Source organism: Neofelis nebulosa, chromosome 9 (assembly GCF_028018385.1).
Source record: "Neofelis nebulosa isolate mNeoNeb1 chromosome 9, mNeoNeb1.pri, whole genome shotgun sequence".
NCBI classification, from domain to species: Eukaryota; Metazoa; Chordata; class Mammalia; order Carnivora; family Felidae; genus Neofelis; species Neofelis nebulosa.
Genome location: NC_080790.1, coordinates 82496320 through 82519802, shown reverse-complemented (window position 1 = coordinate 82519802; position 23483 = coordinate 82496320). Strand labels below are relative to the sequence as shown.

The window sequence follows — 23483 nt, the reverse complement described above, 5'->3', positions numbered from 1 at the left end:
AGTAAAAATCTACCCTTGGTAAACTGTCTTTCAAAGGTCATGTTGTTAAAATCAGTGGTGCCTTCAAAATAACTCTTGGAGCTTGCTGAATAACAGAAAATAGCTAGATTGTGCCAATTATGGCAACAAGGAAATAAGCTTCAGTTCAAAGGTGTGTATGTTACCATTTTGTTATTTTCAAACAATTCCCTTCATTATGAATAATGTGCACATCCGCAAAGGGACTTCCCTCTTTGTTCTGAAAGGGTAGTTTCCATTCAAATACAATTGAGAGACCCTCTGACACGTATTTCTCACACCTCTGGAAGATCCTCGTGGAAACCACATAGGAAGAACCATTCCCTTAGCTCTAAGTATTCAAAGATGCTTACCATAGAAGTGATTCAAGAAGACAATGACTAAGTTCCACATATCTTTGGGCAAAACAGAAAACAGAATCAAGATATTCTAACTGCTGAGGGACATCACCCATTTAAGAGCTTTTAGGTGACAATTCAGGTACGATCATTCATTTGGGAATAGCATACCACATCCACTCACATTCTGGGTAAGGTGGGACTTACCATGTACATGGAGACCATTCCAACACATCTCAAAACTTCTTAAATCTATGTGATCATTTCTCACTACTGTGGAGCAGAGAAAAGCTACAGAATGGCACCAGAAATGACTTCAGTAATTAAAACTCACCTCCTCATTTTTCAGTTCCAACTAGGAAAACCATTTAAAGTGTCTCGCCCTCCCAACTTTTTAGAAAACACACCAAATTATGTGAAGAGAGAAAATGAGAATATGGAATCAGAAGCTTCAAAGTCCCAACAGGAAAGGGGGACATTTAAAGAAAATCTTGCCTCAGTCCATTTCCATTCATACCCTTCTCTAAGCCAGTGGCAAAGTCCATGAAGTGGGAGATCTGATTCCACAGTGCCACCATCTGCACTGTGCTAGATATACAAACTGACCTCACATCACTTAATAAAACCCTACAGGGAAGTTTTACTCTGAACCAAACCACCAGTATATTCCAAAAGAGCCCACTATAATAGCCACGGAAATTCATCAAAAAGTGTCACCAAGTCTCCCAGCTGGAGAAAGCCCATTCTCTTCAAAAGCCTCACTCTAGTTCTGCCCCAAAGCCCTGCCAAATGCAAGTCTCGAGCTCCAGAAGAATCCAGAAAAAGCAATGAAAACATTAAGTACCATAAGAAACACATGCTCTAGAGACAGATAATTGCTTTCCATAGCACTCTCCGCCCCACAGTGATTAGTTTAAAACCTACCTTCTCTATGAGAACACAAGCTCCAAAGACAGGGACTCTATCTTGTTCATCTCTGTACCCTGACAGTGCCTGTCACACTGAGTATGTGGGTAAGACAGTTGATCTTAAAAGAAAGAGAGAGAGAGACAGAGAGAGAGAGAGAGAGACAGAGAGAGAGAGAGAGAGCATGAGCGCAATCCCAGAGCCTCAGTGTCTTTATGTGTAAGTGGAGGAAACCCTAATCCATTCTTGGCCAGTGAGTCACAAGCCAGGATGAGTGAATGAAACCATCAGTAACATGCAAAGACTATCATGGTGCCTAGCACATAGTAGATACTCAAATATTATGTTTGGGAAATAAACTATAATTATCTTTTGCTTTATAAAGAGAACATTTAATACAATTCTAAACAAAAAGCATTCCTAAACTAAGTAGGAAGTAGTAGGAGGTAAAAGAAGTAGCCCAGGTGAACTCAAACTACACAAATCTCTGGCATCACCTGCCCTCTGGCTGCAGGTAGGTGGACAATCAATAGCACACACTTCGCCTGGCTTACTGACTCACTGCTGTGATGGGCTAAAAGGGTCTAGGCAAGGGTGCCAGCCATCACCTAAACCAAGAACCAGCCACCAAAACAGTGAACACCACTGTAGCCTGTTTTCTTTCTGATTGCTATCGTTAAATTAGGTCTAATGCTAAAGAATGATTAGCACCATGTTTCCTGAACCACAGATGCTGTTACCTCTGTTCATATAAGAATACAGTGTTAAACTGCAGGTGCTCCTCTTGGAAAAACATGGAAAGATACAAAAAATCCAGATTCCGAAAAGACTGAAGGGAATGGATAACCAGTTATCTTCAATATATGATATCAACCAGAAATCAGGTGATTTGTTCTGAGATTGAGTTTTAATCAATGTATCCCAAGTCTTAAGGAATGTTACAACTACCACTGGCACTTCAATCTGCCTCAACTTCAAGTATTTTCATTCTAAGACATGTTCTGAACACAATACATATTATTGTTGATATGGAGTGTTTGTATTCTATCAAAAATCTTTCTTTAAATGTGATCTTAAAAGATCACAGGATTATTTAAAATGCAAATTTTACATGCATATAGGAATAAAAAGTGTTTTCCAGGAAAAAAATCCTTAAGTATAGGGTGGAAGGCAATAATACAGGATTAAAGTAATCCAATTTAAACAGCCCAACCAAAATAAACTCTCAATATCAATTCTGAAGACATAAGTTCATATCCTACCTTAACCTTGCTCCTCTCACCTCATGTATCCCTCCACCACCCCAACCAGCAGCGAGCCAGCTGTACAGCAATTATTTAAAGCAAAGGAAAAAGTGCAGATTTTGTTTTTTAGAATACCAGAAAGATAAGTGAATATAACTTTTTGTTATAATCACTTTATACAGAACTTTAAAGCAATCTACTATGTATGTATCTCACAAAACTGTGTTAAATCATTTTGGTCTAAAGATAGCTCATTAACTTGAGATCATGTTCCTTAATCCATTTCCCTCCTTCTATAACACACACCCACAAACACAGTGAAAAATTAAGCTACAGGCTGGAGTCACTGGAAAAGAGATCTGAGAGGAAGGCCTGAGGACACTCCAGATGCTCTCTGACAAAAGTCAAACAGTGCCACTCCCTAAAGAACATGGCAGTCCTCCCTTTCTCAGGATCATCTGCTCCCTGTATTCTGAATGCCACAGAAGCAAAACACATGGTGTTTGTGTGGAGCCTCCCAAGTCAGGCTGGCCAAGTCAGAGTAACCATTTAAAACTAGAACTCTCACTTAGGGCAAGAAAAAGGACCACCAATTACCCCATGCCTACCCCTGAGATAAGGTGGGTATGCGTGTGTGTGTGTGTGTGTGTGTGTACACGTGCGTGCTGGATTTCTGCACAAAGGAACAAAAGAAAGTAAATCATCACCATCAGATCACACAAAGTACCCCAAATGGCATCCCCTCTGAGAGGAAATACTGATTTACAGAGATCAAAATACAAACCAGTTAGTTACATGTCCAAATAAATTTCTCCAGTGAAGACCCTGAAAGGCTGTTTGCTCACCAAACCAAACTCATAAGAACAAAGAACGATATTACCATGTTGGAACCTGCCCAATTCATCCACCCCTAACCAGCAATATAAAGTGCTAAATTTACCATCTACCAATAACCCAAAAAAATGGAAGGCCAGGAAGTTGCTATGTCACTTTGACAGCCTTTTAGCAAGAACCACATCCCTATCTATGCACATCCATTGGTACCAATGTATTCAATCAACATGTTGGAGGTTCACTTCAAAACAGACACTGTGCAGGCACTGGAAAGGGAGAGAGCAGGGTAAGACACAGAAATTGTAGGCTAGTGACAGGAGTCAGGAAAGGGCAACCAGTTGCCCTGGAGGTGAGAAGAGATCTCCCGGGTGCATGTGGTCAGATATTACAGAGCTAAGGGTGTTGGGAAGCCAGTTTAAAAGAAATCCAGGGGTGCCTGGGTGGCGCAGTCGGTTAAGCGTCCGGCTTCAGCCAGGTCACGATCTCGCGGTCCGTGAGTTCGAGCCCCGCGTCAGGCTCTGGGCCGATGGCTCGGAGCCTGGAGCCTGTTTCCGATTCTGTGTCTCCCTCTCTCTCTGCCCCTCCCCCGTTCATGCTCTGTCTCTCTCTGTCCCAAAAATAAATAAAAAATGTTGAAAAATTAAAAAAAAAAAAGAAATCCAGACAAGAGGAATCACTAATATACAGAATGAAGTAACAACACTCACCAGCAAAACTATTTTCCCATTCTCTGAGCCTAGATTAAGTTACTGATAAAACAAAATCTGTAAGAGAAATCAAGAAAATTCTCTTTTCCTGTCAGGTTTAGTATAAATTGGCAACTTCGTATCTGAATTCATCAACAGTGCTCGTTCACTGTGCACGGATGTTTACACACTGGTGCATATTCAATAGTCTTTCTACTGAATACTTAAGTCTTGAGCTAAAAACTGACACAAAAAGAGCATTGTAGCCTCTGTTTGCAGAATTAATTAGGTTGGTCTGTTTATCTAGCCAAGCACAGATACCGAGTGGGGGACAAACTGACTTTAAAATTAAAGGTTCTCTAAGAAAAAGAAATGTTTCTTGACTTAAGAGTCCAAAGTAAACAAGGGGTTAATTTGAGGCTTGCTATACAGAGCTCAGTTGCCCTCAGTGGTTAATTTTAACTAAAGATAATGATATGCTTAATTCCTTGGGAGAAAAAAAAATCATAAAATCTCAGAGATATAATAAGTAAATTCTGGAGAGCTTCATGTTTTCAAAACGGTATTCTGACCTCTTCAGATATTATAAAAACAAGTGCCAATCTTGACAAAAGACTTCCCCAGAAGGGCCAATGCAAGAGCTAATGAGGTTAACTGATTACACACTAATTATGTAAATGAACTACAGTATGTATAAATGTAATAATATATAAGATAAATATAAACAATACACACATTTAATACCTATATAAAGGAAAAACCTCACAGCGGTTGTAATCTTCCTTAAATAGCCTCACTAAAAATGTATAGGAGCTGCTAAGAAATGCATCTCAGACACAGCAATTCTTGTGGGATTTGAATCAAACTAATTCACTCTGTTAGGCCAAAGCCTTCACTGCTGTTTTTGCTACCTGTTATACCAAAACAAAAATTTCTTAAACTTAGAATGAAGAAAAGCAGCACGTATGCATCGGCACTGGACTAAGTGATTTATAGGTACATACTCAATAATACTTTCAATTCAATATCTTCAAGTCTGCAAAGAACACCATCTTGGGCTCTTGAGTCCCTTGTGACTTCTATATCGAGTAAGGATGCTTGGCATTATTCCACTATGCACCAAATAATTTCCATAAGGTTGCAGGAGAAGAGAACTACATTCTTAGACCAGATGTTTCTGGTGCTGGTGCTGCCAAGCACACATGGAAACCCCACAGCTGTGTCCATCGATCACAGACATGAGGTCACAGTCCAGCTTAGAGACGGGCTGGCAGCCGGCTATCTTGCCTTCCATACAAATGAAGCAACAGATGCTGAAGATAATATGTAAACAAATACTGAGAATGAACTACCTCAATTAAGCAACTGATGGAAAATTTGAACCAAGTATCAGTAGAAATACACAGAATCTATCAAAGATATTTAAAACAGTACGTTAGTTTCAAACAGTCATCAGGCTTCTCCTAGGTTATATACTGCTTCCTTTCCCTAATTCCAGTTTTCCTTATATTCAGATGAGCTAAAATAATAATGTCAAATACCCTGTCATTTAAGAAGCAGAAAATGTATTGAGATTAAGTAACCATGTTGTACAGTAGCAATTAGTGCCCGCCTTTCAAGATCTTATAGGCCAAATAGAAAAACAAATAAAAGTAAAAAGTGTTTCCAGTCACACAGTATTATGAAATTACTTAAACTAGCCTGCCCTGTAATATTTTACAAGCTAAAGACTACACTGTCCAAACAAAGTATATGGACAGAAGTAACCACTACATGAATATAAAGAGTATATACACAATATTAACAAGCTTAAAGGTACAAGTGTATTGTGAGGTAGTGACTTAAAAAAATCTATACGAAGTTTATGTTTGAGACTACATAAGACTAAAGCATTGATCTAAATTATTTAGGAAAAAGCTTAAAATAAATCTTAACTTATTTTTAAACTAAATGCAGCCATATAAATAAACACACATGTTCAATGGGGAGTTCCTTAAGTGATTAGCAGCAATAAGAAATAGCTTTAATCTGCAAAAGATTGGAAACACACCAGTCAACTACACTTATCTTGGGGGGGGGGGGTGGGTAGCAGTAGAGAGAAGAGGGCAGAGTAAGGAAAAAAGGTTTTCCATCTTTCAACTTTCTAAATAAGTACATGACTTTTAATGTTAGAAAAAAAGGCTATTTTATCATGTAAAAGATAATTTTATATGTACAGGCACATATGTATCTAGAATATATGATAACAGAAAAATATACACTAACATGTTAACAGTAATTAAGCCAAGGTGACAGAATTATGAAATGCTTTTTCATCTTTTATTTCTCTGTATTTTCTCCCTAGATTATCTATATTTCATAAATAAAAAAACAAAAATACTCCAGAAGTCACTTTAACTTTTTGTTCCTACTGTTTTATTGAGCTATAATTAACACACCACAAATACATGTAACTTATAATAAATGTTATTATAAAATTATAACATAATAAATATAAACATATACCACTGTCAGTGAGCTAAACCTTTCTTAGAGGAAGAGGAGGATAAATTTTCACTTTCTTTCCATCGAGAAGATAAGAATTAGCAGTAAAACAAAAAGGCCCCAAAAACCTTGAACTTCTAAGCTAACATGACAAGAGTAGTTGAGAAAACATTCACCGTCTGTGATGACCTCAGCTTTACCTGAAGCAACATCAGCTATAAGTTTTGCTGTATTCAAACCACAGCAGGGGCCACAGCCACGGTCTCCATGGGTTAAGAGGAAGATGCAGAGTCCCTGTGTCTGTCTGCAGAAGCCAGCAACCTCCCTCCATGAGCTAGCTCCCAGGCCACAACCCCTACACACACTGCACCAACACCATACAGCACTCATCTCGAATTCTCTCCAACTCTATTAGCAAAGTGAGGAGAAATGGGCAGCTACTCCCCATCCTCCTCATGCAGAAAATGAAAACACACAGAGGAAAAGAACTAGAACCTATAATCACTAGTAAGGCAAGGGGCTTATCTTGAAAGTAACAATCCACTTTCCTGGACTTCACTATGAAGATGCATCTTTGACCACAAATGTTACCACTTTCCTGACCCTTTTGTCTCTGGACTAAAGGATAATGACAGTCACCCTACACACACACACACACACACACACACACACACACACACACCCTATGAACCACGGTACCACTAGAAGGCACTTATACAAATATAGCAAGACACACTGTTAGTCTACTTACTCAAGCTATCATAAAGAAGTGCCATGTTAGGCTAAAGAAGGTGGAAGGGAAAACATAAGAAAAGGCCGCTGGAACTGTGTGAGCAATAGCACTCCAATGTACTAAGTCACACAGAGGAACCAGGTCCAGTATGACCATGGTTCTCACAAAGACCCAGAGAGGCTGCTGCTTCACACTGCCATTCCAAATTTTAATCTCCTTTGTCTTAACAACCTTCTTCTTCCTTTCCCCTTTTGAACAAAAACATCTTCTTTCTAAACAACTTAAGGAAGAACAAATAACCAAGAAATCTTCTTTAGTTCTAGCCTCAGAAAGGAAAAAAAGTGAGAGGAGACTCGATGTAGCCCAAGAGCATTAAAAGTGAAACAGCGACAAACAAGTGTTCATCCACTCTTTTCTCAAATGCACACCTCCTCTCATTTGGGGGCTCATGGGAAGGTGATTCACCATCAGGAAATACCACATAATGACACATTCCCTCATTCTAACAGTTACTACTGTTACTGCTGCTCTCTTAGTTATGACAGAATGTCACACCAAAGACTTTGTGGATTTTAAACCATCATTGTCCTGTAGAAATGAGAATGAATAGAGCCTGAGAGATTTCTCACCTGAAGATATGTGAGGAACCAAGGTACGGAGGGTGCTGGGCAGGATAGGGTGGGGCAAGAACACAGGCTTGCTTGGAATTTTATGTTGGGTTTCACCTCCCTATCTTTATTTCACCCCAAACCTCCACCACCTTAGAGGAGGCAAGGAGGACATGTTCCAAACAGCAAGGTCAGCAGAAAAGCTAACAAGCCTCACAAACAGGATGAAGACTCAAGAGCAATATGACATCACTTCAAAGACTCAAGCCAAATAAGAATCCCCAAGGGTGCCGTAGAGAAAACTCTGCTGAAGACTTGTGACAGTGGAAAAAATTCTGACTCTAGTGAAGACAGGAGTTCTGAAAGTTCCTAAGTCATAACTTTCTTTGCAGTCATCAAAAGTTAGCACATTATCCACTCTTTCTCATGACTCTTGCAACTAGTTAAACAAATAATATTAAATCAGTAGAGGTCAAATATTTAATCATGTCCAAACATGAGAAATAAAGAAGTGACAGTTTTCCCCATAATACGGACCTCAGCATCTATCTATTAAAGGAGAAGTTCCTACACTGGGTAAATTTCCTTCTATTTCTGCACCAAGTCAATTCAACACCTACTATGTGCAAGATGGTGCTAGGCTGCATGGCCAGCTCTACAACCCAAATGGAGAGATGTGATGTATTCATTTAAAAACTAGTGGGACACACTGGAATAATAAAAGAAATGAAAATAAATAAAATTATCTCCCTATGCAGCAAAATAAATGGATCTCACAAACATAAAGCGAAAGATGCCAGACATAACCGTACCGTATGGTTCCGTTTATACCAAGTACAAACACAAGCAAAAATAATCTTTCGTGTTAGAAATCAGGATAGTGGTTATACTTCTGGGGAGGAATTAAGGGGCACAAGGGGCACTCCTGGGGAGCTGGCAATGTTCGGTTTCTTGATCCAGTTGCTGGCTCATGAGTGGAAGTGTTCACTTTTTGGAAATTCACTGAACTTATAACGTATGCCTTTTTCTGTATTCACGTTATACTTCACATACAGACAAATGCAAGTAGACACAGTTACCCTTGAGAAGTGGCTTCTTCCAAACCTTTCCAAACCTGAAAATACATTGCTACAGCACAGGTATATATATTAAGGACAAAGGGAAAAAAAGGTATCTGAGAATGTCTAGATATAAAAGAAACAAGATAAAGGAAAACTGGCATGGGGTTCCCAGGCCAGGAGAAAAGCCTACTGGACTTCAGAGCCTCCAGACACCGTGACAACCATCAGATCACAGATCACAGTAGCACTCTGGGTTAAGAGGCAGGTTTCCGCCTAGTCAGGGCTTGTACTCTGCATCAGAGTGGGAGACCAATTAGCAGCAGTGAGTACTAGGGAGAGGAGCTAGCACATCAATTTCCTTCACCTCACCATGGTTTTTGAATAGAAGGTGAATGATTATGATGATCCTAAAGATCACTGAAAACCTCTAACATACACTGAACAAACATAATGCCCAAGGTTCAAAGGGACAAATTTGAATCTGTAAAAATGAACAATTAAAACAAACACAAGCTTTGAGGCAGGATTACAGTTATAATATAATTTAGGCTTCGTCATGGCACATCAGCATATAGAGTTAAAAATCCAGGGGATTGAGTCCCATCTGTGGCACAGCTGAGATGGCATGGAGAATAATAGGAAGAAAGGCTGCTCTTTCAGGGTCTGCTCTTTTGTCAAAGGAGTTTTCCCACCTTGGGGTAGAGAGAGCCTAGCTTCCTCCACTGTTTCAGGGCCATGTATGTATGGATTAGTAATGCACCCACAATACTGCAGATGTGGATGCTAAAAACTTAGCCGATCAAATAGCTGTCTCTCTAATCTTGCTTTAGATAATTCCCACTGAAGTCAACACTCTTTTCTATAGTTAGTACAAAAGTCAGGATAATTAGAAGATAGGGAATTCTGTCACTAGAGATTTCTCACTCTCTTTCTTCAGGGTATAAAGCTGAGGGGAGGGGGAGCAGTGAGGTTTCTCCAATTGAACAATTAAAGCTTTTATTCTAAAAGCTCTTTCACTGTCATAGCAACTTAAGACACTGTATGTTCTTACCATAGATTTCACCGGACATTAACAGAGTAAGAAAACAAGAAATTCCACTAAGTTTTATTATATGGGCAATTTAGTTTATGCTATGAATTTATACATAGGACGTACAAACAGAATTTAAACTGGACAGCATCTATTGGCATTAAATTTAGAAAAACGTAGGTGGGGGTGTTAAGGAGTTCTTTCTTAAAAAGTTACCATTTTAATGTTTATTTTATTTTTATTATTTTTCAAAGTTTTTTATATATTTATTTTGAGACAGAGACAGCATAAGTTGGGAAGAGGCAGAGACAGAGAGACAGAGAATCCTAAGCCCCACATGGGGCTCAAACCCATGAAACTGTGAGATCATGACCTGAGCCAAAACCAAGAGTCAGATGATTAGCTGACTAAGCACCCAGGAGCCCCATTTATTTTGAGAGACAGAGAGAGAGACAGAGAGCGAGAGCATGCACATGCAGGGGAGGGGCAGAGAAAGAAAGGGAGAGAGAGAATCCCAAGCAAGCTCAGCATGGAACCCAATGCAGCCTCGATCCCATGAATCATGAGATCATGACCTGAGCCAAAACCGAGTTGGTCGCTTAAATGACAGCCACCCAGGCGCCCCCCAAAAAGGGTTACCGTTTTAAAAAATGAAGTGTTTCAAATGAAATGAGCACAGGATATTTCAAATCTGTTCTTTCCAACTGTCCTGCTTTACCATTTTACCACATCTAAAAGGGTATCTCATGATATATAAAAGATTATTAAAAGCTTAATTTTCAAATAATTTCATAAACAAAAGCATATGTGTACACTCAAACACACACACACACACACACACACACACACACACACACACTCATACAAAATCAATAACCAACTATACAGAACTTCTTTGAGCTTTGGGTTCTTAACACAGAAAAAGAAAGAAGGGTCACTCTAGTAGATTTCTAATATGTGTCCCAGCACTGGCACTATTTGTTCATTCAACGAACATTCGTGAAATGCCTTCTATATGCCAGGCACTGAATTGGTGCTTGGGATTATGTATCACTGAAAAAAAACAAAGATCCCTGTCATCATGGAGTTTATGTTCCTGGGGGAGAGGGGTGAGTGGAGTAATGATAGAGGCAGTTGATATACACTAAGTATAATACATAGGCCAGTTATACAATGTGGTATGGAACTGGAAAACTAAGAATAAGATAAAGGCATTAAGAGTAGGAAGGTAAGGGAGCGGGCCATATAGTCTTGAAAGAATGGCATTCTAGGGGAGGAAACAATAGCAAGTGAGAGGTGTTGAGGTCTTTAGGCAGGAGCTCCCTGGCAGGTGGAGGAAGAGTGAGCAGTTTTATATAGTTGGAGGAGGGCAAATGGGAAGTAGGAGAGGAGGTCTGAGACAGAACAGGGCAGGGAGCCAATCAAGCAAAGGACTATAGGCCACTTTGAGAGCCTGGGCTTTTACTCTGAGCTAAGTAAGGAAGCAATGAAAGACTCCAATCAGACATTTCTAAAGGATCGCCGAGCTGCCATGCTGAGAAAAGAAGGGTGGACAGGGTGGTGGTAGTAGTAGCAGACAGGTCCACGTGTGTGATCGTTTCTTATGATGGTTATAATTTGTTATGAGTTTCAAATACACCAAAGTTTAGAAAACGGGATAACAAACTCTCCTGTACCTATCTATAATCTACATTCAACAGTTATTAACTTGTGGCTCACTCCATCCCACTGTCCACCAATGGCCATGATTATTTTGACAGAAACTGGGTATCATTTGAAGGAAGGATGCACTAACAGATCTCCTAACAAATGAGGTGAGTATATATGACAGGAAGAGTAGTCACCAAAGACTCCAAGGCTTTTTTGGCCCAAGCAAACAGAAGGCTGGGAATGCCAACTGAAAAAGGGCAAGGCTACAGGTAAGACAGGTTTATGGGGGAAGAGTAGGAGCTCACATGACATATGTTAAGTGTGGGCTATTAGACACCCAATTAGAGACGCTGAGAAATGAATGCAGAGTTCAGAAGAGTCTGGTCCCAAGTCCTGAGAACACTATCCCCAGAATGGCCTCCTTGCGAGGTTGGCCCTTGGATTTCAGGAGGGTTTCCCCCACTCCTAGAACTGATAAGAGTGGCTCACTGTTCCTAGATGGTTTGAATAAAGAATGTAGTTTATTGCTGAACACCTGTTTTCCTGTTTGTAGTCTGAAATTTTTGGTACATGCCAGACAGATGTGCTTATGTGACCAGTTCCGAATAAAAAATGTGGGTACTGAGTCTGTAACGAGCTTCCCTGGCAGGCAACAACACTTCACATGACAACTCACTGCTGGGGGAATGAAGCATGTCCTATAGGATTCTAGCAGGACAGGACTCCTGGAAGTTTGTACCTGGCTCCCTTTGGACTTCATCCCATGCACTTTTTCCTTTGCTATTTTTGCTTTGTGTCCTTCCATTGTACTATAAATAGCAACTGAGGGTAAAACTACATGCTGAGTCCTGTGTACTCCTAGTGAATCATCAAACCTGATGATGGTCTTGAGAACCTCCAACACACCTTTTTTAATAAATTTGCTGGGAATGGAAACAGGAAGGGAGATGTCAAGATTTTTCACTTATAGCCGCGCCCCCCCCCCCGCCCCCGCCAAAAAAAAATGGTGGAGAGAGAAGATGAGATTTTTAAAAGAATAGGGTCCATATTTTATGTTTTTAATGTTTGTTTATTCTGAGAGACAGCATGAGTGGGGAAGAGCAGAGAGAGGGAGAAAGAGAAAATCCCAAGCAGGCTCCACGCTGTCAGCACAGAACCCAACGCAGGGCTCGATCTCACAAACTACATGTAAGATCATGACCTGAGCAGAAATCAAAAGTAGGACACTTAACCAACTGAGCCACCCAGGTGCTCCCAGGGCCTATATTTTAAAACTGGCAATTTAGGTTATGCAGAATTTGCTGGGTGACTTTTTTATTCAACTATTTACTTAGAAAAATGCTTTTGATTCATTAAGCAATGGAATTAAACTAAGAAATTATGGAAGCTGCCTGGAGAGTGCTCATTAACAATCACAAAGAGCATCCCGTTCACAACAAGTTTTGTTTAACCAATAGATCAAGAATAGCTCCTTCTAGAGCATAATTAATTTTCTATTTCACCCCAGATCTGAGAATAGTAGGTATTAAAAAGACCAGGTGTTCAGGAATGGTTTAAATGAATGAATTAGTGCAACTTCATGAACAGCATTTAAGAAAAATTAAACAAAAAACCCTGCAAACTATGGTTGATATTTGCCATTTCCAGTCCCAAATAAACCAAAACTGCATCTGGCCAAAGTGATTAGAACTTTGTCATATTTTTGGTAAGAATGAATGACATTTTTCTCTGTTCCTTTTTAAAACTATCCCACAACGCAAGAGAGAAGACATAGGATTTTAAAGTACAGTAATATAATAAAAATATACTAGTACACACCTATTAAGAGCTGCCTCTAATTTACAAGAGGGAATCTTTATATATTTTATGTCAATGTCCATAACACTTTCTGAAATTCTCCATTAAAATTGCCAGGACAGGGGCGCCTGGGTGGCTCAGTTGGTTATGCGTCCAACTCAGGGCTTAGGCTGACTTTGGTTCAGGTCATGATCTTGTGGTTCATGGTGGGTTCAAGCTCCCTATCAGGCTCTGTGCTGACGGCTCAGAGCCTGGAGCCTAGTTTGGATTCTGTGTCTCCCTCTCTTCCTGCCCATCCTCCACTCGTGCTCTGTCTCTGTCTCTCTCTCAAAGATGAATAAACATTAAAAAAATCTTTAAAACTGCCAGGACATTCTTTAGAAACAGCAAAGTAAGCTAAGCATCATCCATGTGAAGGGCTCTGTCATAAGCCTAGAAGGGCTATGAGAATCCTAAGAGTTAGCTTCCTGTAAAGAGTTTCTAATCTAGTAAAGAATAACAGAAGCAAGAAATGAATGCATGGAAATTATTCCCTAGGCAGTCGTTAAAAGAGCACTAGAAAACTGCTCATAGGGCACGACAAAAGCAATCGCCAAGAACCAGACAGCAATGCCTATAACCAGAGGTGACAAAGAAGCCACCTGATGCAGAAACCTTCAGGAGTGAAAGATACAGAAAGAACAGAGTCATGAATATCAAAGGAGAATAACAATAGTAACCAAAGTCCAGGAGTAACAGAAGTCTTCAGCAAAAGTGAGTTATTTTATCTTGGTATCTTTAACCCAGCGAAGAAAACAAAGAAACCCTCATTTACTATGTAAAAAATTAATATACTAGACACTTTACATCTATTCTAGAATTCTAATTCTGACAAAAGCCTATGAAGTAGGAATTATTATTTCATTTTACAGATGAGGAAACTAAAAGCTTTATTAAATTTCATTCTAGGCCCTACTCTAACAAAGGGTGTTATTACTGTCTTGGGGTAAAAGCCAGGACATGACTATTAAATATAATAGAGGCGGACTTTCTATGAGGCTCATAAACTATAAATTCACCTTGAAAAATATATATAGGCTTCAAATTTATGTTCATAGGAAAGAGGAGAAAAAAGATAAATCATTTGTATTAGTTCAGTGGCAATTCTAAAAATAAAACCCAAAAATGAACTCTTTCTAAACACTAATAATTTTAAAACACTCTTATTTTCTTTCCTTAGAGGGATGAAATTTAAGTGTGAGGAACAGATCTTAACTTATTTATGACTAATGTATAACATCTATGATTATTAATATTTATTACAAAAATTGAGAATGCTATAAAATAGGATCATATCTTCAAGAGTTCTCTATTTCTAATATATTACTATAATGTTCTTGGACAATGAAAACAATAATGTAGATCTATTATAAGTTTCTCCAAGTATCCACGAAAAACAGACCATCCTATACAATTCACCAAAGATTTGAGCTCCTACAACTCACAAGGCATGGCAACTTGTTACTGGCTACTACATTAGAAGACAACTACAGAACGGCACTATACTATACTCCTAATGTGAACTAGAGATATCTCAGGGCAATGAAAAGAAGATTGGGATGCTATTCCGGCAACAAGCTATGAAACCAGGTCAACTGCCTTTCTGGGTATCAACTATTGTCATCCATAAATAAAATGAAGGCTTTTCAAAATGAAAGACAAAACATTTGAGGTATACAGCTGACCTAGTTTTAATCTTCCTTTGCTTATTTACCTATTAAATAGATAAGAACAAAGAATTTTGGTATTTTGTAAAATCCAGTTGCATTCTTAAGTTAGAACGAATTAATCCAAAATAGAAACACATTCTATCTCTGCCAAAAACCAAAAACTAATCCTTTAAAAAATTTCACTGTCGTATCACCATCAGCAGTTATTTTTAAAACACTTCTACAGTTACCTATTTGTTGAGAAGTTCAACCTGTGCCCTCCACATTACTTTGGGAAAAGAAGGACAGATTGAAAAGAAAGAGAAGCAAGCTTTACAATCAGAAAAGCTTGGATACAAGTCCAAGCCTTTGTTCATTCTTTCTAGAAAGAGGGGATGATAATATCGGTCTCAAAGTCTGCTATGTGAATTCAAGCAAGTGCCTTTACCATACCCAATGCGATGCCTGGCACAAGTCAAAATAAAAAATGTGTTAGCACTTCATGCACTCTATACTTTCCCAGCTAGTAGATCTTCTTTATCACTTCAGTTCTAGTATCTGGTAAATTTTTTTAAAAAAAGAAAATATTAGAAATAGCACAATACTTACTCTAGCTCATTTGTCTAAGGTCATATGTTTATCTTATTCTATACCAGGTAGTCTCAATTTGGGTGATATCATTCCCCTCCCCAACAGGGGTGAAATGTGATTTTTGGAGGTGGAAGAGAAAAAGCTTAAGTCACTTTTATGTATAGAGCATAAAGATATACATACAGTACATGAACAGATGTACAGACATTTTAAAATTTCACAAAGGGTGATTAGGAAAAAATATCTGCAAAGGCTTCTTCAGGAGGTGATAATGAAAATAAAGCTGAGAAATACTATTGTATTCTTTGAGGATACAAAGGATAGAACTATTAGTTCTCAAAATCACTGTCATGCTTTTTTAATTAAAATAAATCAAAATTTAATCGATTTAAGAGCTTTTCTTCAGACTTGTACCAGTATTAATAACAATAGTAATAATAATAATAATAAAGAGATACAACTTGTGATCTTTATCTATAGAAAAGCTGAGTAAGGAAAACAATCCTAATTAGGAATTGCAATCTAGAATCAAGGTCATTTAAATTAAGTCAGAAGTTATCAAAGGTAAGAAAATGCCAGATAAGAAATCTGGCATGCCATAAACTTGGCACATCAGTTTCTATCTCAGTAGCAAAGAGACAGAAGGTAGCTTGTGAAGAAAGGTAAAAAGTAAAGGCAAAGAAAGAAAGACTAACTGGGGCAGGGGTGGGGGAGGGAGGTAGAGGAGGACACACAACTGCTGTCAAAACTGACAGCTGCCCATGGTCTCACTGATGCACAGGTGGCTTCTCCTGACAACCCTCAGTGAGCGATGCTACAGTGAGTGGGCCAGAGCCATGGAAGGGCAGGGAGAAAGTGCCACCCGTTGCCTGAAATGGAAGAAGCCAGTACCAAGCTGTAAGGCCTGCAGCATTTAACTGAACTCTGAAGAACAACAGGATGGAACAATAGGTCACACAGTCCACAGAGATCTCTCCCTTGCTTCCTTTTGTTCTTATGTTCAGTCTAGACAAGAACAGCACATTCATTACATTGTGCTCCCCTCCAAATGAAAAGAGAGAAAATTGTCAAGCCTGACAGGGCCTTGCTTTGTCACTGGAGTAAGTTTGTTTTGCTCCCTACTGTCAGAGCATGAACTCCTTAAGAGCAAGAAATTTGTCCTGTTCCTCTTTCATGGACCTAGCTCAGATGGTGCTCAAACACTGTTCTACCTACCAGATATGATCTATGCTGCTTTGCATTGAGCTGTTTCTGTGGCTCTTGCCTCTTCAATTTGATGATAGGCAGAGGCTAGGTTTTTACTGGCTATTCCAGGCAAGGCTGTGTTTTTACATACCTTTTATTCTCACATCCCTAGAACACAGTGCAAGAATATGGAGGGTACTCAATAAAATCTGCGGGCTGGCTTCCTGTCCCCCAATGGGCATCAGGCCCGACATCTTCCTGTCCTCTAAGGAATAAGTCACAACTACCAACCACAAACATTTTGATCCTAAGACCAAAAAAAAAAAAGTCTACTCTGGGTGATCTGCTAAAAAACTTTGGAAAGGAGAAAAATGGTCAAGATCCATTCATTCTTTAAGGTCCAGATCAAATCAGGTCTTTCTACAAGCCTACTCAGAACCAAATGTTTGAAACTGTGACTACTTTCAAAGGCTCATTGAGAATCAAGGATCTGGGTTTTAATCTCTGTAATCTAACTAGCAATGTACTCCTGAGCAAGAGGTGCCAGTGTCTCTGAGCTAGAAATCTTCACTCGTAAATATGCGGGGGTGGCTTCTTTCCTAAGATTCCGTTAAAGTAAGGGTTTTCAAACTTGAGTGAACATCAGATACCTGGGAGGGAAAAGAATGGGAGGGGCCAGGAGGACACAGAGGAATGGATGAAGACAAGAAATGAGTTAAAAGATAACCAAATGTAATGTGCAAACCTTGGCAGGACTAGGATTTGAAAAAATGGTTGTAAAAACATTTTTGGCACACTTGAGGATATCTGAATACAGACTGAACATCAGGAGAAATTCTGAAAGCATTATTTAATTCTTTAAGGTGGTATTAGGATTATGTGGAAGACTGTATTTTAAGACAAGTACACTCAGGTATGGACAAGTGAAGGGTCATTGTGGTGCCACAACAATACACAAGTAATACATATACAAAATGTTAACAACTATTGAATCTAAGCAAAGGAGAGAGTGTTCATTCCTTCAACAGTTCTGTAATTATGAACATTTTCATAGTAAAAAGTTTGGGAGAAATTACTAAAATGAAAACGTAAAATTTATTTCTCAGAGATAAATCTTACTCCAAGAGTTTATGAACCCCAAGTTGAGAATTACTGGTCTAGCTAATTCACCTTTTTATCTTCCAGAGCATTAACTCAAAATAATGGGATATCCCCAAACTGCAAGAAACAAAGTACCAGCCCCTCACATATAACAACAATTAAGACACAAGGATTGAAAAGAAGGGGTTTATCAAGAATTCAAACAACCAATTCAATCAAGTTTCCCTGAAAACACATACGTGCATGTCAAACTGGGGAACTCTAAACAAACTCTGTGGAGTGGATCAGTGCCAACTGCCAGTGGCCTGCACTGGTTCTAAGCCATGCAGGCAGACACTGCGTAATGGTGCAGGCCTGTTTGGTATAACCACACACTGGAGGCCAGGTCAAATCCTTAAGTTGTGAGAGCAACTGTTTGCCTTGCTTGGTTTTGTGCAAGGGCTTCAGTTATAAAGATGTTACCACTGGGGAAAACTGGGTGAATGATACATGGGACCTCCCTATATACTCCCAAAATAATTTTCTGCAAATTCTTCAAATCTATAACTACCTCAAAAACAAAAACACCACATTATAGATCTCATGTCCTGGTCTTCTCCAGTTTGAACATATCCTTAACCTGCTCTTAAACCCTTCCCACAACCAATCTGAGAAATGATAAGCTTTCTTTAAAAAAAGCCCTTCAAAACCCTAAAGATAGTCAATTCTTAAGATTGTTAAAGTCTGAGAAGAGAAGAAATACAGAGAGATCTGTACATCTCCTACAAATAAACGCCTCCCATCCAGGCCCCTCACTTTCCTACACAGTACCTTTGCTTCACCTCAGGGTGCAATCTGAATTCTCAGTTGGCTCAGTTGTCCAGGATCACAAAATCAAGTACAGAGGTGACAGGGACTCAGTGCAGCCAGCCTAGAGCACATTCATTCAGGGATGCCAACAGCTGACAGCTGGGGAGAAGAGCAGCTAGACCATTTACCTCCCCACACCTACTACTTTTCTGGCCTTCTGAGTCTGAGGAATAACTAGTACCCTGGTAACTGCCTCTCAATTTCACCTAAGGAAGAGGCTCAAGAATCAGGACAAATCTATTGTTTTCCTGAAGAATAAGCATTCACACTTTCTGCTCCTGAGTAGAAATGGAGTAGAAGTCAGAAATCATACAGAGGCATACAGGAGTCTGGGTCAGACTCCTGATTTCAGCTCAGGTCATGATCTCACAGTTCCTCAGTTCGAGTCTCACCTTGGGCTCTGCACTGACAGTGCACAGCCTGCTTGGGATTCTCTCTCTCCCTCTCTCTTTGTCCCTCCCCCTCTCCCCACACAGAGCAAATAAATAAGCTTAAAAAAAGAAAGAAAGAAACCATACAGAAGCCTGCTCTCATCAAAAGGACCACCCCAACAGCCCCTCCTGCTGGAGCTGAAACCAGAAAATTCAGCTGCAAATTCCCCCTCATGCCAGCCTGCTCCCAGATCCCCCTTAGGCCAATGCCCAAAACTTTACAAGAGCTAGGAAGTTCTTGATGTGAGGAGTAGCAAGGGCATGTTTTCCAGGGTGCCAGCTGCATGACATCCTCTATCCATAATCACTACTTGCTCTGAGCCCTGAGTGTGCCCCAAGTTATAGCACAGAGGTCACTGTATGAAAACAACACACAAGAAACATTACTGAGACGCCAATATGGTAAATGGCTGATTGGGTTTGTATTTGTTCTGAAGACTCACCATCTGGTTTTCATTTTACCTGAATACATGGGTTCTGTATAATTATTTTTAAAGGAGTCCTGAAAATGCATTTGTCCAACATTGCCTGATTTTACAGGCAAGGAAGTACCTTTTGTACACAATTCAAAAGTAGAACACAAAAGCATCTATTACACACATAGATATGTATTTCATAGCCATGCTCATAAAAGATGAGTAAAACAAACCAAAGCACCAATAGTGGTTATTGTAAGGTAGTAAATAAGAATTTAACTTTTAAAAATATTTTCCTATAGGGGCGCCTGTGTGGCTCAGTCAGTTAAGTGTCCAATTTTGGCTCAGGTGATGATCTCACAGTTCATGGGTTCAAGCCCCATGTTGGATTCTATGTCTCCCTTTCTCTCTGCCCCTCCCCCACTCGCACTCTCTCTCAAAAATAAATAATAAACATTTAAAAAATGTATTTTCCTATATTTTACACCTTTTTTAAAAGAGTGTTCACATATTGCAGTTATAATCAGAGCTGAGCTTAGAGGAAGAGGATCTCTACAGAGAAGATGAGGAAGGGAGCACAGCCTGGCTGGTGACAAAAGCTCTGTCAGCCAGAGCAGCACAGGCTGAAGTGAGGAAAGAAACACAATCCTGAGGACTTTCAAAGTGCTTCGTAAAATTCCAAAAGCTTACATTTAAAATGGTACCTTGTCTGCTCGTGCACAAATCAGGAAGTATGTTAACAAACGCCAGAAAGTATAGGCTTTGGCTACCCCATTTCCCAATGCAGCACCGGCAACATGCACAATAGCAGGAACGGATGCTTGACAGGAAGGTGCCATCCATCATTCCATTCACAGAGGGCACTTCATAAATAACTTGACTATTGTATTTAAATTACAGTTAAGTTAGAATTTCTGCTCCTTTCACCACTCTATAATCTTAAAAATAACATTTAACTGGAAAGCATCCAATTTCCCCCTAAGATGTGCACCAAGATAGGGTCACTCTAGCAAGAGAATAGTCCACGGGTACTTTTTCATTATAAAGTCTTCAGTATTTTCTTTGGCAGAAAAAGAGCAGCCATCTCATAACATGTTACGTCTTCAAATGTCCCGTAGTCCACAGACAACAATATTTTCTAATTCTTACTAACAAATATTTATAGTGGAGATAAGCATGTTCTTAGAGACCAAAGAGAGAATAGGGCTGAGGAGGAAACCTCTTTACAATACTCAATATCGCACACCTGAGATCAGTTTAGCCATTATCTCCCTAGATCAACCCCAGATTTGGAGATATGGCTTGATTTAAAGATATCCCAAATCCCCACAGCTGCTGGCTAACTCTAGAATCTGTGATGTTATGATGGTAAATTTCATTTACAATTAGGCAAGTCAGAAGCAATCACAAGAATGAAAAGTAAAATTTCAGATAAAAATAATTTAAAGATGGATTTAGTTCACTACAATCTAGGGTTATCTTTAAAAATTAAATATAGACTTATGCATGTATATACATCCACACATACAAGAACACATACACTTACTTTTTGTCTGAGTTAAACTCTCCTCTTTCCCATCTAAAGCTACAGAGTAAATCCTCATGTGACCATTTCAAGAACTATTTTTTGCTACTAAATTTTGCCAACAATCTGCTCAGCATTCTAGCAGATGTTTCTGTTTTCAAACCTCTGGGAACTTGGCTGGATCTGTTTTCTTTCCCCATGTTAAAAATAAAAGAAATGGCCCAAATGTGGCCTAATACCCTAGAGAAGCTTTTCCCCTACCCCACATCCCTCAATCTCCCTATTCATGTGACCTCCATGATCCCTTCTCAAATCTTTCTTTTCCATTAGAGAAGATGTTTCCAATTATGGTCCATTAAGTTGCCAAGGATGACATCACCCCCCCCCCCTTTTTTTTAAGAAAATGCTACTGATTCCTAGTTACTTGGGGACCATCTGCAACAATTTAAACCAACTAGTCTGCTGGACCTTATAAACCCACAATGTCACAGGGGGGTAATTTGTTCAAGATCGATTCTACAAACAGAACAATACTCTTACAATGGGGGTTGGAGGGACAGGAGAATCTTGTCTTTTATATAATGATTTCTTTAAAAATATCTGTGCCTCAGGGCACGTGGGTAGCTCAGTCAGTTAAGTATCTGACTTAGGCTCAGGTCATGATCTCACAGTTCGTGAGTTCGAGCCGTGTCGGGCTCTGGTGCTGACAGCTCAGAGCCTGGATCCTGCTTCAGATTCTGTGTCTCCCTCTCTCTCTGCCCCTCCTCCACTCTCACTCTTTCTCTCAAAAATAAGTAAACATTAAAAAAAAATTTTTTTAAGGGGCGACTGGGTGGCTCAGTCAGTTGAGTACCCGACTTTGGCTCAAGTCATGATCTCACAGTTAGTGAATTTGAGCCCCACGTCTGAGCTGTCAGCACAGAACCTGGAGCCTGCTTTGGATTCTGTGTGTGTGTGTGTCTCTCTCTCTCTCTCTGTCCCTCCCCCACTTGTGCTCTCTCTCTCTCTCAAAAATAAACTTTAAGAAATTTTTTAATAAAAATATAAATAGATATAGAGAGATAGATAGATTTGTGCCTCAATCTTACCTCAGTGACATCCATAACTTTGATGGCCGCCAGCTGACCAGTTTTAACATGTCGACCCTGAAAAACAGAAAAAAAGAAACACAATTGGCACCACTGTTTTGCATGATCATTACAACAGAATGGCTGAAGTTTCAATGCATCATCTCTTTTGTAATTTTCCTCAAAAATGATAATGAAATTAGTCCCATGCTCTCCAATAGAACAATACGGTTTGTAATACCAATGAACCACACTTAATAAACAAGTAGTAGAACAAACTGAGTTTCAATAAAGCATCAATTCCTTCTTTCTGTCTTGGGTTCAATTTACATATCATTACCTCTCAACCTAAGCAACTTAATATTTTCTTCTGTACAACAGGATAGTCACTTTTTCTTTCTTAACATCCTGCAAGAATGAAATGACCCAAAAAACCTCTAGGTATTTATTGTCAAAAAATGGAAAAGTCATTTTTCCCCAGTATACTCTCAAGACCCATTACTTGATTTTATGAAAGTAATACTGAGAGTCTTCTTTGAAGCTTTCCTGCAGTCCCAAGGTAGAGACGTTGGAAAATAATTACCCAGAACAGAGGGAGATAGGGATGATGCAGAAACAGAGAGTGCTTTCTTACAGCTATAGTATAATTCCTGACTTAGGACCTAAAACTCACTATTTCTATCCCTGGCATTTCAAACCAATGTGAGGTCATTCTCCTCTCACCCAGATGAACAGGAATGGATTTAATTCCTGTCAGTCCTGTGCTTCTCCATCCACTCTTTACAGTGCTCTGCCGGCCTTTTCTTCGGCGAGTAACATAGAGCTACCCAGATATCCTGAGCATGATCTACTTCAGGGCGTTATGAACAACGGTCTGCAACAAATGTAAAACACAAAGAATGTCCCCATATTTCCCAAGAGCCTGTCTCTCTTGTGGTCTCATGATGAACAGTTAGGAACTTTAGAACTTGAAACTTGAGGGAAGCTCTCCATTTAGTCTGGAAAGCTTACCCAGGAACTCAAGTTACATCTAGGACAAAACGACTCCATGAAAATGACACTGTATTACAATTACATCTCAACAGTATGTGGTTGGGACACCATGGATTCCTGCAATGGCAGAGCAGTTGATGAGCAGTAAGTGCACAATAATAACATACAGGAAACTAGGACAAAATCCATAGGCCAAGAACCTCAACCCAACTCTCACCAATCCACAGACATCACCACCTTCCTCCAAA

The 23483-nt window shown here is 39.5% G+C and overlaps 1 protein-coding gene across 50 annotated transcripts in view; it reads right to left on the bottom strand.

Moving 5' to 3' along the window:
- MAP4K4 (mitogen-activated protein kinase kinase kinase kinase 4) overlaps window positions 1-23483 on the bottom strand; it is a 191200-nt gene that overhangs the window by 85874 nt on the left and 81843 nt on the right. For all 50 annotated transcript variants that reach the window (XM_058684474.1, XM_058684485.1, XM_058684475.1 and 47 more), the window contains exon 3: window positions 22264-22320. In XM_058684474.1, coding sequence (XP_058540457.1) covers window positions 22264-22320 — 57 coding nt within the window. The remainder of the gene's footprint in view (window positions 1-22263; window positions 22321-23483) is intronic.